The 17,274-nt window shown below is 37.6% G+C and overlaps 1 protein-coding gene across 3 annotated transcripts; it reads right to left on the reverse strand.

The window, feature by feature from the left end:
- Nucleotides 1-239: 239 nt before the first annotated feature.
- Nucleotides 240-17,128, reverse strand: NOL8 (nucleolar protein 8). 3 transcript variants are annotated; one of them, XM_076346028.1, is made up of 17 exons: nucleotides 16,979-17,128; nucleotides 16,363-16,546; nucleotides 16,133-16,195; nucleotides 15,073-15,151; nucleotides 14,623-14,770; nucleotides 13,623-13,693; nucleotides 11,372-13,310; nucleotides 10,965-11,081; nucleotides 9,589-9,708; nucleotides 9,159-9,243; nucleotides 8,130-8,271; nucleotides 6,437-6,520; nucleotides 5,323-5,600; nucleotides 2,838-2,964; nucleotides 2,332-2,402; nucleotides 1,222-1,304; nucleotides 240-896 (listed from the first exon to the last, which is right to left on the reverse strand). In XM_076346028.1, exons 2-17 carry the CDS (start codon nucleotides 16,499-16,501, stop codon nucleotides 843-845), a joined length of 3,600 nt encoding a protein of 1,199 aa, XP_076202143.1. In that variant the 5' UTR covers nucleotides 16,502-16,546; nucleotides 16,979-17,128; the 3' UTR covers nucleotides 240-842. The 3 variants fall into 3 exon arrangements, with proteins under 3 accessions (XP_076202143.1, XP_076202142.1, XP_076202144.1); XM_076346027.1 differs by having other exon boundaries at nucleotides 8,130-8,274; XM_076346029.1 differs by lacking the exon at nucleotides 16,133-16,195 and having other exon boundaries at nucleotides 8,130-8,274.
- Nucleotides 17,129-17,274: the final 146 nt, after the last annotated feature.

A 17,274-nucleotide genomic window follows, 5' to 3' on the forward strand; every position in this document is an offset into this window, starting at 1 on the left:
GGGCACCCACAGACACTGCTCCTGCTTGACGAACAGCACGGCCAGCTGGGAGTGCAACAGCTGTGCTGGCCTGGGCACCGGTAAGAGGCAAAGCACCCGGGTGCCCCTGGGCTGGGGCCAGGGGCCAGGCAAGGCCTGCCAGCGGGTGCCCAGGGTGGGCTTGGCAGAGCCCCTCTCCTCCAGCAGACCCTCTGCAACACATAGGCGAAGTGGACAGAAGAGTACGACCTTATATGTTGAAATATTCTTCATTCAACAACAAGCATACACCACCAGCAACATTTGTCCTTTATATTTATTAATGTACACACTCAATTAAAAAATAGAAAGATCAGCTCTGTGAAGAAAGACCAATCTACCCATTTCATAAGTCTTCCCTGTTATATATGTATTTTCATAAACTTCTGGTAAATGTTTACTCTGGAAAGATGCATTCCAAATACTTGTGAAGGCATCTCAAACAGCATCTCTATTATGTTCAGCAGAATATGCATTATATAGTCTTATAGACATGGAGGTACCTGCTCTTTCTCAGCCCTGTTCAGCATTGGGGCCTGAGAACACAGCAAAATAACCCTGTGTTGTCTTTGTTACACGATCAAATTCTCAAAAATTTTGCGAAGCAGCAAGTCACATTTAAAACATATAGACCAAAAAAACCAAACCTTGGTACAAACATTGAATTGACACCATAAACATGTACCTATTTAGAAGCAAAGTTTAACAGTCTTTTCCAATATTATTTCCTATTAGATCTTTGAACGACTAGAATTTTTAAAGTAACATTTTTCTGCAACTTCTTCAAAGAAACATGAAACGTTTCTGACCACTAAGATAAAGATTTATTGTTTTGCTTTCACTTTCCTTCTTGCATCCTTATGCTTCTTCCGGCATTCCTGAAAATATTTGAATTTTAACATCATATTATGAGAAGTTTCTAAATTCATCTCTTTGACTCAAACACTTTTTTTACATGCAGTAAAGTAACTGGTCCTGTACCATACCGAGATTAAGTAATTTACCTGACTGGACATCAGAACATGATGTTATACACACTTCTATGCTAGAAATTTTTAGTTCCCTGGTAATTATAAAGTTTCAAGCCCTTCTGAAAGTCCTGAATTAATTTTTAATGCAAATTAAGCAAATAAGCAGCCGCGTTCCCTCCTCATGCTGAGCTTTGAGCTGCAGTTACCAAGTAACAGATGTCAAAATACTCACCTCAAGCAATAATCTACGCCTGTCTTCCCAACCATCTTTTTCTTCACTGAGGTCTACTGATCTACAAAATAACTTAGGGCCCTCTGCACAAAACAAAGAACAAATTAACCCTTCTGAATATGCTGCTGTTTGTAAATCTCATGAGCAACACAGCAATAAAGTCAGAAGGCCTATTCTTGATATTCCTCTCTTGCCCCCACAACATGGTTGGCTCAAACAGAAATGTTACGTATTACAGCCTTGTTTACTAAGAAAAATTAAAGGCAGCAGCAGTTTTCCTTAATATGCTGAAACAGATGCTGTTTAACTGCAATTTGTATTTCATTAAAAGCTCAGCACCATTATCCCACGTCTCCCAAGAAAATTTATGCCTGCTTAAGGATTCAGAGCTCAATTTTAAGAGGCTCAATTTTAATCAGATAAGCTGGAAGATTACAGTACAATAACTGTATTAACACAGTAACTTTTACACACAGGTTTAATGATAGTTATCTAATATGTCTCAGGAGACAAACATTATTTAAGGCTGTCCTGATAATTTATTGTCAGCAATTGTTGTGGTGGCCTGTGGGTTGGCGTTTTTTTGTGGGTTTTTTGTTTCTTTGTTCTTTTATTTTGTTGTTGTTTGTTTTTAAACTATGAAATTCATTATATTCAGAAGAGAAACCTCCACATTATTTAGGATCAAGAACAATGTGGGCGTATGTGGCTGCTAAGAATATTCAATATTCTTAATAACACCAGAAACACAGAAATAAGTTAAAGATCATATATATATGCCTGAAATGATCCAAAATGTCTAGATAACTTGTCAAGTGATTTTTTTTTTTTTGGTATGCCCTACAAGACCAGCCACATATTAGGCAATTATTTGAAAATAGGAAAGCAAGATAGCTGTTCAGCATTTATTCTACCAGGACTTTCTCGTGGGATGTGCTACCACAATTCATACCGCAAGTAATGATGGAAAATAGCAATTTTATTTGTTTTTCTTAAACCTCTCATCTGTGTTTTAACTACAAAACACTAATAACTAGGCATTTTTTTCTTCTCATTGAATTTCAGTAAGAGTTAACAAGAAAGGGGTGAGTAAGTTCTGTTCTTACTTACCTCTTAGTCGTTCATCATCTTTGGAGAAGAAGAAAAATCTAGCACTTTCTGTCTGTGGTAAGGAGAAAAACCTAGACAAACACAAAGGAATTTTAGCATCATAAAAGTTACTGTCAAATTCTATTAACACAAGTTAAAGCTGTCATGGTTCAAAGAAATAGTCTGCATTGAAGAACATTACTCCACAGTAACCAAATATAGCCTTCTGTAAAAAAACGTTTTTAAGAAAACTTAATATATATTTGACTTTTGGCCAAACCCACTACCCAGTTAAGTTCTCATGCTTTGAACTAGAAACTCAGCTTTTATATTCAACTTCAAATCAAGTGTGGTATTGGGATTTTTGAATATTACATTCTGTGCAGCAAGGAATGGTTTCCTAAGACGACTTCCATTTTTCAGAGATGTGGAATGAAGAGGTTAGTTTCCCATGACCTGAGTGCTGCTATTAATTTTCTCATAGCATCAAACTACTAATCAAGTAGACCAACAGAAATATAACTTGCATTTCTTTGTCCCTTTCACTTTCTGATGCCTCTGGTTCATCACCACCCTCAGAACTGCTGTCTTGGAAACGTGGATCTTCTTGCCATGTGACTTTTACAGGTTTTATTGTTTCAAGTATGTAGGGCTCTGCAATAATATCACAATTAAAAAAAAAATAAACCAATCAGATTATTCACCTACTTGCCAGTAAAAATTTCAACTTCAGAATGAAATACTTGGAAAAGACAGATTTAGGAAGGACAGAAACCTCCCCTCCCAGGTTTTCTATCACCCTCTGGGCAGGTATGAATTTAGTTTGCTTTCTCATATGTCACAAATTCACCCTCAAAATTCACAACTAGTATCATCACAACATAGGGAAAAAGTGCAGGAGTCATTCTGAAGCTTGTTGTTAGGCTCCAGGGTTCTATCAAGTCACTCCAACCTAACTATCATTATCAACTGAGTTGGGAGTAATTGTGCCTATTCATATTTTTAGGTTGCAGAAGTTGGAATAAAAGCTTTCCTTCACTGTGAACTATCTTAATAAGTTCCTTCGCAAAGAAACTCATCATGCCTTAGCTTATTCTTTGTGTGTTTAAGCTATGTTATTTTCATGTATGTATTCCTGCCTATAGCATACACTGCAGTTGCCAAAAGCCCAGTTTACACACGGTAACTTAAACACGTACCTGAGCCCTTACCAAAAGGACTGAGGTTATGAACCTATGGTACCCTTTTCTTTTAGTGTATAAGCACAGTACCGGTCTGGATGACCAGACTAGAGAAGACAGCTCCTGTACTGCCTCTCTCTGGCAATATAAACCAGTTTCCAAACCCAAAAGTAACTAGACTATGAACCACGAACAGTATTTTATTCAAGAGAAAGATCAAAAATTCTACTTTGGAAAAAGTGAGCATTTGCAAGTTGAAATTGTCCACAAAACACCCACAGTTTGTGCTAAAAAAAAAAAAAAGACTATCCACATGTTCTCCCTTCATGGTTTCCACATGACACGCATGATCTTAGAATCACAGAGTCATAGAATAGTTTGGGTTGGAAGGGACCTCTAAAGGTCATCTAGTCCAACCCCCCTGCTGTGGGCAGGGACAGCTTCAACTAGATCAGGTCGCTCAGAGCCCCGTCCAACCTGACCTGGAATGTTTCCAGGGATGGGGCATCCACCACCTCTCTGGGCAACCTGTGCCAGTACCTCACCACCCTCAGCGTGAAACATTTCTTCCTTACATCTAGTCTATATCTACCCCCCTTTAGTTTAAGGCCATTCCCCTTGTCCTGTCACAACAGGCCCTGCTAAAAAGTTTGCTGCCATCTTTTTTAAAAGCCCCCTTTAAGTACTGACAGGCTGCAATAAGGTCTCTCTGAAGCCTTCTCTTCTCTAGGCTGAACAACCCCAACTCTCAGCCTTTCTTCACAGGAGAGGTGTTCCATCCCCCTGATCATTTTTGTGACCCTCCTCTGGACCCGCTCCAACAGATCTTAAGTCAGGTTAAACAAAAACAACAACAACAAAAAAAATCACAAAAATCACCTAAGCAACTGAAGTACGTACAACAGAGAGAGACTTATCTTTTTGTTTGTGTCAATACAGCAGCTAGCACAGTGGCCCTGTTGCCACCAAATAGGATTCTTATGCAATATAAACCAATAATTATTCAGAACAGCAAATATAAGACACAGTGCTCAAGTGTAGTTCTCACTGCTAAGAATTTTGTGAACTCTGAACTAGATCTCCGCTCAGACATTTTCCACTTTGTTCTAGAATTGTCTTACATATTCCGAAACCCGTATTACTGCATTCAGAAGACACTGAATACTTTCTGAAGTCAGCAAATGCGGGGGTTTGTTGTTCTTTTTTTTTTTTTTGTATTTCAGTTAACTTCACACAGTTTCTTTTATTTCCTACATTACTACTTATTAAGTGACTTGATTTCAGATTTTTTAATCTTGATTTCATAACATTTGATTTTATCTTAGGTTAGGACACCCCAATAATCATGTGTCATTCAGTTTCCATTTTCTAAAGGTACAATAATATAATTAAGTACATAATAAAATGTTCTTGGATCTTGGGGTCAACTCTAAGATTTTCTTTTGCTCATAATACTACCTTAATCGATACCCATTTTATTTAAAATCTTGTTGGTTTACATGAAACCTGATTTGACTTGTGTATCATCTTTTTCCCTGTTTATCTGAGAAATTTAGTGGATGACAAGTTTTTCCATCACTGTTCAAAAAACCAAATAATAGTTCCTTCTCAAAACATCCCTTTCAAAATTCCTGGGATGCAAGCATGAATTAACTGTGATTAAACTACAACAATCTTGGCAAGTGTAAGAGAAGATCATAATGATTTTGCGTAATTACTTTTGCCTCTGAAAATCCCCTGGATTCTGAATTTCTATACACTATATAAAAACTCTACAGTGCTTGACATAAGCTACTCATTAGAAATTGTACTATTAAGTATGTTCTGTTACCTTCTTTTATGCCCGACTCCTCCATGTCTCCAAAGAAGGAAAATGTGAAACCACTAGACTCTTGAGCTATGTTACTCCCAACGTTAGATCCCAAATGGTCAGGTGGGGTAGACTCCTCCTCATTGTCTTTGTCCCAGGGTATTTCTTCACTTTTTTCTGATTTGCTCTTTGAAGATCCAAACAACTCTTTTAAATTAACAGCAATATCATAATACATTTCTTTAGACACTTCAGGCAGTTTCTCACTCTCTTCCCTCTTCTTCTTCCTTTTAGCTTTACTGAAATGAGATTGTTAAAGGATAGTAACACAGCACATATATTTTTAAAAGAAAGATTCCCTAAGAGGAAACCTTGCTATTAATGTCTTCCTGAATTTATATAAGCACATTAATGAGTAGTTCACTTTTAAGGTTTGGGGTTTGTTTTTTGGGTTTTTTTTGTTTGTTTGTTTTTTGTTTGTATGTTTGTTTTTGGTTTTTGTTTGTTTTGGGTTTTTTTGTTTTGTTTTTTTCTTTTTTCTTAGCAATTCCAGGTTCTGGCAATAGGATATTTCCTATTGTCAGAAATAGGTTTATAGGGCAGCATGACTATCCTTTTCGTTTAGACTTTTGACCCATTTCTTTTCACCTCCCACAACGTACCCACCCTTTGAGGGTAAGCAGTGGGGAAACATCTGAGGTTTGACTCTAAAGGCAGGAACAAGTCTGCTTTATAATTAACCACATCCTGACTTTTCACTTAATATGTGATAGCATATAAATTAAGGTATTTAGGACTGATTTCTTTTCTGGCAAAAGAAATGTTAAGAGCTGGTATTTTTTTCCTCACATATTTGCAAATCTTAAAGTCTATGACTTGAAGCAAAGGGATAGCTTGAAGGTGAGAAAGGAAGACAGAAAATGGCATGCAAAGAGTAGATGGACTAGAAAGAAAAGATGACATTACATGGTGTTTTTAGTGGTCACAATTCTTATTATATCTTGATTCTAGCAATAAGAGAGAGAACTAAAGAAATAACAGAGCAGTCTGCATAGTTTCAAACTCAGTCTTCTGCTACAGCCATCTTTCCATGGGAAGAAGCATCACAATTATAGTTACCAAGCTGTAATATTACCTCTCTTTTTCTGTAGCACTTGGTTTCCTTTCAAAAACTGCATGGTCCTGTCTTGTGGGATCATAGCGGAGGGCATTAATATCTCTATAAAAATAGAAAGGAAAAGAAAAACCATGAGACATTCTAAACGCTCAACTGAAAGCTACCCTAAATATTACAGTCAGATTCAAATTCACATTGAATTCTTTACCAAAAAAGCTCCAAATCAATCCAAAACCTAACTGGCATTTAGAAAACACCTGCTAGCCAGTGTCTGGGCCAGGAAAACTTATAAACAGAAGTGGCTTTAATCAAATTGTAATATTTCATATAAAACATAGACCTCAACTTGTGTGTGTTATGCAGTAAGAGTAAGTTTAGACCTGTAGACCTTTTGAGGAGCTATATCAATATAGCTATCCATATCGATATATCTATCTATATCTATTTCTTCTAGTACCAAACATTGCATAAATTCAAATAGTCCAAGGGGAAAAAAAAAACCCCAACAAAACAGGAAAAAAAACCCAAACCCAAAACCCCATTATGCCCACCCTTTCAAAATTTAAACATTTTGGGGACTTTCAGCTAAAGCAGTCTAAAGTTTAGACTGACCCCAATACTAGTGTAGCAAAGCCCACGCTGCCTTATGGCAACGCAAGAAGGTAATCACTTATTTCCCCTCCTCTCCCTCAATTAATGCTTATGGCATAGATTAACTGCTTTTAAATAGTTACATACTGTATCATTAACTGGGTATTAGAAGACACTGTCATTCACAAAACTCTCCTAAGATGACCTCTGGGGTTGCACAGATTATTTCCCCCTCTGCTTAGTCTTTAGAAAATACATGAAAATTTATACAGAAGTCACAGAATTAAATATGATTGTGCAGCAGTCACAATGGTATTTAGCAGTCAGCAGTCAACCGATGCAACTCCAATAGTGACTGTCAGTAAAAATTTACTAATTGCACACTATTGCATTACCCTTAACACTACTAACTTCCACCAATTCAGTCCACAGACCAATTTCTGTTAAAGTGCATAGTTAAATGTCACAATACTTCCAATAGCACACTTCCAAACCTATCCCATCATCCTCTAATGAAGGTTAGAGCATGCCCAACAGCAACATGCAACAAATTCCTAATCTAATCAAGACATTTCTCAAAAGGAGAAACACAGATAAATGAGAAAAAAAAAAAAAAAAAAGAGATCACCACTGAAAAAGGAGTTTGATGCTAATCACCTGTAGGCCAGAAAAAAACAATAACCTTATTAACTGTTACGGAAGTTAGAGTCTAACTTACTGACCTACTGCCCAACTCACATGTTCTTTGTTTAGCCAACTTAAGTTTGTCTCCACAGAGAACAGAAATATATCTTACACAGGCAAGGACTTATTAAAATATTAATTTTCATAACCAACAATCCAATCATTCAAAGTCTACTAGAAGAAACTCAAGCAGGCATCCAATAACTTTTTCCCTAAAATAATGATAATTATTACCAATAATTACCAATTATTACCAATTGTATAATCTATTGGGACACTCAAGTTGGGAAACTGCATTAAAGGCTGCCTTCAAATGCATACAACAGAGAAGGAAATACTTTTCTCAGTCAGCTAGGCAGAAATCTTAGTTGTGAAACATTGGCAAAAATTAAGCCTTCCTAAAATTCCTTCTTTTCTGATAACAGATGATTCATACTTGAATTTCTTAGCACTTGTGGCTGTTTTAGTTGGCTTAGGGTGTTCCAGGTTGATATTCAAGAGGCTTCCCAGTATTTGCAGATTTTTCTTTTTCTCTGCAGCAAGCTCTTCTTCCTCATCTGCCTTCACGATGTTTGTCTCTGCTAAGAGAAAAATACATACATTATTTTTTCCTCGCTATGACCTGAATAAGTCTGTGATGTTTGATACATAACATTACTGTAGTACTAGAAGAGCTCATACATATCAACACGTCACTTCCTTTATTTTAAAGGTACTTAGAGGCTTTCTTCCTTGCACTGTAGAAAATCTTTGATAAGAAATATCATGGACATCTATTTCATGTGAAAGTCAGATCAATTATATAACCTGTTCCCTGCTTATATCACATAACTGTGCAACTAACTTTGCCACTGATAGATGCTGCACAGAAGATCACATTAAAGCAATGAAGGGAGTGGCAGAACTAGGCAAAAATTTAAGTTTCAGAAACAAATTCTGCATCTTGAAAACTAGGTTGACAATTTTGGTTTTGGTGGTGGGGGGGAAGAAATATTTAAAAATTTTTGCCTTTTTCAGCTTTTCTGCCTTCTGTTGTTTAAAAAAAGAATAAAATTTTTCTTTCTAAAGCTGCCAAATCAGCCGTGGACTGCAGGATGACTACAAAACAAACAGTTTAAGTGAATGTAACGGTCAAAAAGTTTATTTCAATGTCACCACTTATCCTGTGAAAAACATGGATAAACACATTCCGATATCATCCTGTATTAAAAAAATATTTTCAAGTGTCGATCTATCAACCAAGTACGTCTCATTCAGCTATTACAAATACTTTTGCAACATATACATTTAAGAAAACACAGCTACCAATATATACTAGGTACAGCCACAACAGCGTTGGGTTATTTTCTTTAAGGAGTCACCAAAGCAGCAAAAGAAGTCCATAAGTTGCTTCAAGCATCCAAAATTAAGGCTCCGTGATATAGCTCTATTACTATCATTAACCAGGAAATATGAGCAGGTTTACCTTCTTCTTCACTGTCACTTTCAAGGAATCGAGCATCCATGCGAAATCTTTCATCTGTGCCGAATCGCGACTGCAATTTCAAGAGCTAAACAAAATGAAATAGATCCTGTTAAGCGCTGGAGAAGAAAATCATCAAAATTCAGTAACTGTCTTTTGCTGTATTTATGGCAACATACTAATAAGCTTCAGCTCTTGATGCCTTTTCCAGAAATTTCTTTGTATTCAAAGATGACAACATCAGAGAAACTCCCCCCGCTCCCCAGCACACATCCTTTTCTCCGTGGCTACTGTTTCCTCTATTTAAGAGAATTCTGTTGCAAGTTTGTCAAAATCATATTCAGCAAGTATGGAAACCTACATGTTATGTTCTTCTGAAGTGGCATTATGGAGACTTAGAAGAAAACTAAATTACGGTAACGGCTTCACTCACTTTTTCACCAGCTTTGCCTTCAAACTGGGGCTTAATTTTGAATCTCTCATCGTCTGTATCATCTTGCTCATCTTCGCTGCTTTCAAACAGTCTGCCCGAAGTTTTAGGAGCAGATTCATCCTTTGTTAAACGAAAAGAAAATATAGAAAAGCAGCCGTTTACCTAAGTTTGAGAAAATAAATCAGCATCAACTTTGTTCACGTGCTTTCCAGTTCATCTGAAAAAGTGGATTTCTAGAACAACCAGCTCACTTGTTGATCCATGTGCTTCAAATCTTGTATTGTATACACACCTTATACAATTCTGGTTTACAGTTATTACTATTAAATTTTAGCATAGGCAAAATATTCATGTAGAGGGTAACCCAGGTTTTACAATATGAGAGAGTTAGGTATAAAAAAAACAACTTCCTGATTATGTCAAGGGAGATCAATTTAAAAATATCAATGTCTAATTATACCCTTTCTGAACAAGCCTCATTTATGGTATAAACTCTAGGACGTAGCTTAAGTCAGTTGATAAATATCAATGATTACAAAGGATAAGCACTCCATGGCTTCGAAACAATTTTCCATAGAATTAGAGGTTCTTTTCAAGAAAAGGAAAAATACAGGGCAGAGATTCTAAATACAGGGTAAGAGATATATATGTAAAAAAAAGTGCTAAATGTGAGGAAAAGTGAGAAAAGGTTTTAATTAAACAGTGAGAACGGTCCTAATCTTACTACATTTATGAAGAAAGAAACCAACAAAAGCAAAACCAATGGCTTAAAGCTTTAGCAGAGATGTGACTAAAAAAGTGTGATGATACAAGAAGTTCTATTCCAGAAAAAAGTACTTAATTGTGCTGAAAGTATGGTGGTAAAATCCTGGCGAGTCTGCTAAATAAAGTCTCAATTAGGTAAGGCGTAAAGAGGAAGTCCCACACAACTTCTCCGGACCCTAACATCACTTTAAAAACAAGGCACTGCATTAATACAGATTCTTCATCCACAGTGTTGGAAAGAGCAGAGAGTCCTTAAGCCAAATCTCCTCCCCTTCCTTTGACTAAAAGCAGCGAAATTTCAAAACTAATTATGTGTAAGCCCTATAACTTAAACATTCTTTTTCTTTTAATCGAAGTTAGAATATCTTTTACACAAATCTCAATCTCCTTATAAATTCCCCAAGTTCTCCAGCTTTATCAGATGCATGGTTAAGTTCTCTGAAACCTGTTTCATGCTAGCAAAAAAAGAAGAATCATTGACATTAATTCAAACCTTATCTACTTTTTTCCGTCACTTCACTATGACAAATAGTCTTCAGAATAAAAGGCACAGTCATATTGATATGGAATTAGCCTACAGAATACTGGACTTTTTCCCCAATAACACTTACTTCTTCGTGCATATTTCCCAAACTCGCATCTTTCTTCAACATCTCATCTACTTCAGCTTCACTTTCCACATCTGAATTGAATACGATGTGTTTATGTTTGCCTGCTGGCTGGCTATCCTACGTAAGAGTGAAACTGTTAAGTCAAACATATCAAATAATTGCTACAGTCATACATAAATATCTAAAAGACATTTCCATGACACGAAAGGAGGAATCTACTATTCCTCTTGCAACTCTAGAGACATTCCAGGAATAAGGTACACATCATTTTGTATACACTCAAAAGACAACTGGCAATGCAATCAGAAATTCCAGAGTATGATTTTAAAATATCTTAAACCACATCTCTTAATTCCCCTTTTTCTTTTACTGCATACTATTCAGATAGAAGTTGAGAGCGTAATTACCAGATTTGAAAGAGCTCCTTGAATGAGTTTCTTCTGTAATTCTCTCTCTTTCTGTCTCTCTTCTAGAGCTGCCAGCCTCCTCTGGTTATCCTGCAACTGCTTCTTTTTTGTATTAGGTTCCTTTGAAGCAGTAGCATGAAGACAAAGCTCCTTATTTTCCAGAAGGCTTGTCTTCCCATTCTCACATTTAGTAGCTTCACATTCTGGATTTTTATTGCTTACATCCCTCTTCAATTTTTTTGAAAGCAGTTTTGGGCTTTTCAGTTGTCGTTTAACATGTTTCTGTGACACTGCAGCATTACTATCCATGTCACTGCTCTCATCTTCGCTCTGATCAGTACTAGGAACAGCATCTCCGTGCTCTGAATTTTGATCTTGCAACAAACTCGCATCTTTGCTCTTTCCTTGTAAACGTGGCCAGGAAACAGGCTGATCACTCTCATCTGCTAAGGAGGCAGCATCTGACAATTCCCTACGCTGCTCACAATGCATATTTTGTCTCTTTTTACTGCTGACTTCAAGCGAATACAGTGGATGGTTCTTAGGCTGCCTTTTAGATGACTCCTCCCCACAATAAGAAATACAAGCTTCAAGACCTAGACTTTCTACAGACCTCTTCTTTAAACCAGTGCTGTCCTTAGTTAACTCTTTTTCACAAAGGGACCCCATTCCTCTGAAGGGCTGATATTTCAAACGTGTATTATTTTGTCCCTTGGAGGTTTCCTCATCAGCATTCTCCTCCCCCGCTAAAATTGCAGCAACTACATCTTCAGGACAGATACATTTTTTTTTAACTGCAGGGTGAAACTTAGTAAGTTTTGTTGTATTTACATTACCCTTAGAATTTTCCTCAACACTGCGCTGACTAGAACTCTGTGTACTGTCTGATTCTTCTACCGGTGTCCCAGTGTTTTCAGTAGCTAATGCTTTTAAGTCATCTAATGTAAGGTCTACGCGATAACAGTTTTGCATCATGGATTCATAATCAGAACTGATTTCAGACTCCCCTTTCTCAGGCTCTGAATAGGAGCTTTCACTATCGCTTGTCTTTGTTGTACTGTTAACTGCTGTACTCTGCAAGGCAGCAATTTTGGATTTTTTCATTTTTCCTTTTCTTTCAACATATTCTTCTCTTAAATTGTGAGTCTTCAGTGAGGAGTCATTTACCAAATCACATTTTTTGTTAGTTAATATTTCTTTATTTTCCACCTTCACCTGTTTAGAATCTTCTAAAATTGCAGTTTTCCTGCTACTTAGATCTGGAGTTTTGCTTTCAGCAATAATTTCATCTGTATCTGCTGAATCATAACCATTATCGCATTCCACAGTGTCTTTCTCTCTATAAATTCCTTTGATAGCTTTCTTCATGGCATCTGGATTGCTTAAGGACCAGTGACTATTGTATTTTAATTCAAAATTATCCCCAACAATTTCCAAGTGGTCACTTTCAGTCTCAACATTTTCAGCTTTCTGTATTTCTACCTCTTTCTTTAGCATTGCTCTGATTTCCTCTTCAGAATCAATGTCATTGTCAGAAACACTCATATTATTTTGAGCTGTAAGTCCAGAAGCATTGCTTTTATCCGATAACAAACCTCTCCCTGATATTTTACTATTAAGACTGCTTGATGGAGGCAATTTAGACTTCTCACAGGATTTGGATTTTGATCTTTGATCTAGCTGTGATGAGCTTGTGTTTTTTGAACGTGACTGGCACCCAGAAGAGCAAACTACTGCTCCATTCAGAGCCTCACTGCCCAGTTGCCTCAGTTTTTTAGGTGGCTTCTTAGTTACAGGGAACTCTCCTTGCTGCTTCTTGTTTATGCTGTCATCTCTCCCTTCCAAGTGCCAAGTAAGCTCGGATATAGGAACTACATGTGTCAAGTCTGGCTCCAGCTTTCTAAGGTTATGGCAGTATTTTGATGGGTCATATTTCACAATGTTAGTCTGAGTTAAGGAATTATAACAACATGATTCTTTCAGCAAGCAGACTTCCAATCTTTACTAACAGGCTAAATTCTGCATGAAAGGACAACGAAGAGTCCTTTTCAACGTTATGACCGTAAGCCTTCAAGCAACTGATCTGCTGTCTAAAAAAATTACTAAAATCACACACTGCAAGATTTACTTAGGGGATTCAGTAAATCAAATATGACATAGTAGTCAACATTAAGACTGTTAAGCAAATGTTTCCCCATATGATGAAAGAAAGAAAGGAATTGTGCCTATGCCCAACCAATAGGAAAAGGATATTTTATTTTTTTGTTGACTCCTAAGGTGCAGGATAGGCAAGACTCTGCCGAATTTACCAACAACCCATTTCTAAAAGAAAAGAGAAATAATCAGCATTAAACAAAGAAGGAATGGAAGTAACCCTGGAATAAAACAAGATGTATATACTTTGAGAACAGAAACCCTAATAAAGAACCATCTGTGACTAATTCTTTTTTGTTTACTCTCTTAACTGAGATACATTCATACTGTGCAACTTAGCCAGCTTCCTTCTCAAAAAAAGAACAAACCAAAACCGACCAACCAACAAACCAAATTTCTACAACCTGCAAATAAGAGTGACAATAAAGAACCGAATTTCTTTACAAGTACTATTTTTAGTACAAGGCTTCTGGTTTATGAATTAACAGTGGTAACTATACAGCCAGTATCACTATTATTTTGCCCTTTTCCCCTTTCCCACTGAAAAATTACCCCCCCATCACCCTCCAAAAACATTCTGTGCTTAGCAAATAATTTTGAAAACTTTGTAGTATATATTATTTTTTGTTGCCTAAATTTGCATGTTCAGTGCTTTTATTCTGTCTTACTTTTGTAAGCACGTGTAGACCCTGATCCCGAATGTGCCGAAGCACAGAGATTAGTTCTCGACAACCCAGCCGTCAAAAATGTCTATGCTGTATAAAAATAAGACACACGTTCCCTTTACATGCTTTTAAGGGTGACACGAAGATATTCCCAACATAAACGAGTAACAAAGCATTTACTAATTTAACACGACAAGAGAGAACAGTATGATCAAGATTATTTCCAATCATTACAAAGAACAACAGGAGCATTCTACATGTCCACACATAAGGTATCTCTTTAGACTACTTTTCACAAGTTGGACCGTCACACTTAATAAGAGTTTATTTACTTAAAGCATAAAGATTTGACATAAATTTAGGTGTAGTAAACTTGTGCCCGATTCTGGTTTTTGTTTCATTTTAATTCTCTATACATCTACCCCACCATACCTTATGGTCTGGCACCTCTGTACCTGGTACTGCTCTCATGTGAAAGTCTACAACTCCAGCCTTTTTCAGTGATTCTAACAGACATGCTTTGTCATTTCTCTGTGGCTTTTCTTTCTGCAGCTTTGCTTCCTCCCTCTCCATGGCGAGCCTGTACCAAAAAGTACATCATATGTGAAAAAAGGTCTGCCTGTGTGCTAAATTACAGCTGGCAGTGACCCTCTCCCACAGGCCAGTAACCATTCACTACTTAAGGAATTAACACATCTGCTACCTTTAAGGGAATAATGATGCAAAACATGTTGTATCTAATATGCATCAACAGTCCACCAATGCCAATAAAAACTAGAAAGGATAAGAGCGTCGCAGATGAAAGCACAGCCATAACGTTAATTGCTAAAGTTACCCTTTTTCTGTTTATCAACAACATACATTTTTAAAATTGATTTTTACCTCTGCAAAAAGCTTTCTTTGGCCAACTCAATTTGCAGTGTCCCCCCTTTCCATTTTGTTTTATTTAAAACTGACATGCCTGTAAAACAAGGAGACGGGAAATTAGTATTTTCTACATTAAAAAAAGACACCTTAGACTTCACTATGCCTCCTTCTTTGATAGTTTGAAGTTTCTTTAGCATGATCTTATACTCCATTACTCACCTGATTTAAGTTTGTATATGAAAGGTCCAATGCCCTAATCTTACGCAAGAAGGTCTACATCCAAAATTAAAGTTCGGACTTCATGAGAGTCATTCAAGTCCGTATGGTTCAGTTCAAATACAAACCTGAGAATTCAGATACACGTACCCTGAAGTTTCTATACTACTGTCAGACAGGCTCTTCTCTACTTAAGTTCTTCCGTACTTTGAAAAAAACAGTTAAAGAGTACTGAAAACCAAAGGGAAAAGTGTTGTACTTAGAACTTCGGGAAGTTAAGTATCAAGGGCTGCGTTAGCTTTGAGTCGCTCTCCAACAGCTTTCCTATTCCTAATGGCAGCATTCCCTAGATAAAAGGGCATATTACCAATCTGTCTCTTCAGGTATAGGTATCTTCACCTGCCATTTTGCTGCTACATATTACACAGGTGGTTTTATAACCCTGCCAGTAGTTTCGTAATCCAACTACTCTGGGATTTGTAAAATTGTTTTAACAGAAGCATGCTTTACGTAAACTCTCCTTCTGGGTTTCCTCTCACGTCAAGTCACTTCTAATGTTTTATGGACCTGATGAAAGCGTTTGAAGCACATTTCCTACACCTTTTCGTAAAAGGGTTAGAACAAATTCCTAAATCACCTATTTCAGTCACAAGGAATCTTTTTAATCTGCTTACATCTACTTACTGAAAACTCCAGTAAAGCGACTTCCATAAAATTGCAGCTTAAAGAAAATGGAATGAATATGACAACAGAATGAAACAGGGTCTACCTTGACCACATCCTGATTTGACATTACGTGCATTATCAGTAATGCAACTTGGCTCAAAAACATAAATTACTTTAAAAAAAAAGTACTTACACTTTCTAAGATCTGCATCAGAAATGCTGACACTGATGTAAGCGAAAGTTTTCATAGGGTTCCCTGCTCAATGATAAACATTCAGTTAATTTCTATATAGTATCAGTGTTTCCTTTAAAACTGGAAATTAAGCTATTTCCTGAAAATAACGTGTCTCTGAAGCAAAAATTCCATTTCACACAGCAAACTGAAAAACAATTCACTTTTAAAGGATGGTGCAAAACGGTTACCCTGATCGTCTTTTCTGGTAATAATCTCTGCATCCAAAACATGCCCAAACTTGCCAAATCTTTCTTGCAGTTCAGCCTTAGAAACCGTATGGCCAAGCCCTCCAACATACAAGCGTTGTGAAATTTGTTTCTTCTCCATGTTGAAAAGTCAAGCTGTCACACCTGTAACGCACACTCTCTTCTTCTGCAAGAAGATAACAACAGATCGCTAACACTGACATCGTAGGCGTTAACGCAATCATAATACCAAATTATGGAACAAATCGTTCCACCAGAAGACCTCCACAAAGAACCTTTTGAGAAGAGCGCTCCCTTGCTTCGCACTAGGTTACACGCTCTGCTCCGGCCCAGTGCCAGTAAACACCGCATTGCTACAAGTAACCAGGATTTAGGTGTTGGGGTTGGTTTTTTGTTTTAAAACCGTGAAGCATATGACTGGGTGCACGACGAGGAGGTTAAACAGCTCTTAGCAATATACGCCTTTCTACGCGAGGCGGGGGGGGAGAACGCGAGCGAAGCGGGGGAGCCACCCACAGCCCCAACTCCCGCCCCCCAGGAGAGGCCGAGAGCCCCCGGGAACCGCCATCCGCGAAGGGACGCTACTGCTCTCCCTCACCACCGCCATGTGCGATCCTCGTAGCGCCACTCAATTTATCTTCCCCCTCGCATCCCTTCCTAGCGCCCACTCGGAGAAAGTGTTCCGGCTCCTGGGGCCGTTGGATTCCGATCGTCTCCTCGTCTCTTTCGGGTTCCTGTTTCCGGCCGGTCAAGTGTGATGGGAACACACGGGGTGGGTCTTGTGACCGCGGACGGTTTGGGCGTAACTAGCCAGGAAGAAAGGTGGGGGGATTTTCCGCAAGGCATAAGCAAAAAAAAAAAAGGAACTCGCTAACCAAATAACGCTTTTGCTAT

The sequence above is a fragment of the Aptenodytes patagonicus genome, chromosome 8 (genome assembly GCF_965638725.1).
Source record: "Aptenodytes patagonicus chromosome 8, bAptPat1.pri.cur, whole genome shotgun sequence".
In the NCBI taxonomy this organism is placed as follows: Eukaryota; Metazoa; Chordata; class Aves; order Sphenisciformes; family Spheniscidae; genus Aptenodytes; species Aptenodytes patagonicus.

Coding starts and splice junctions, on each gene's coding strand:
- NOL8 (XM_076346027.1), bottom strand. CDS start 16,501: ATGGAGAAGAAACAAATTTCACAACGCTTGTATGTTGGAGGGCTTGGC. Junction 15,152..16,132: donor TGATGCAGATCTTAGAAAGT/GTAAGTACTTTT, acceptor CTTGTTTTACAG/GCATGTCAGTTTTAAATAAA. Junction 2,403..2,837: donor AGTGAAAGGGACAAAGAAAT/GCAAGTTATATT, acceptor GTGTTTGTCTAG/GTTTTTCTCCTTACCACAGA.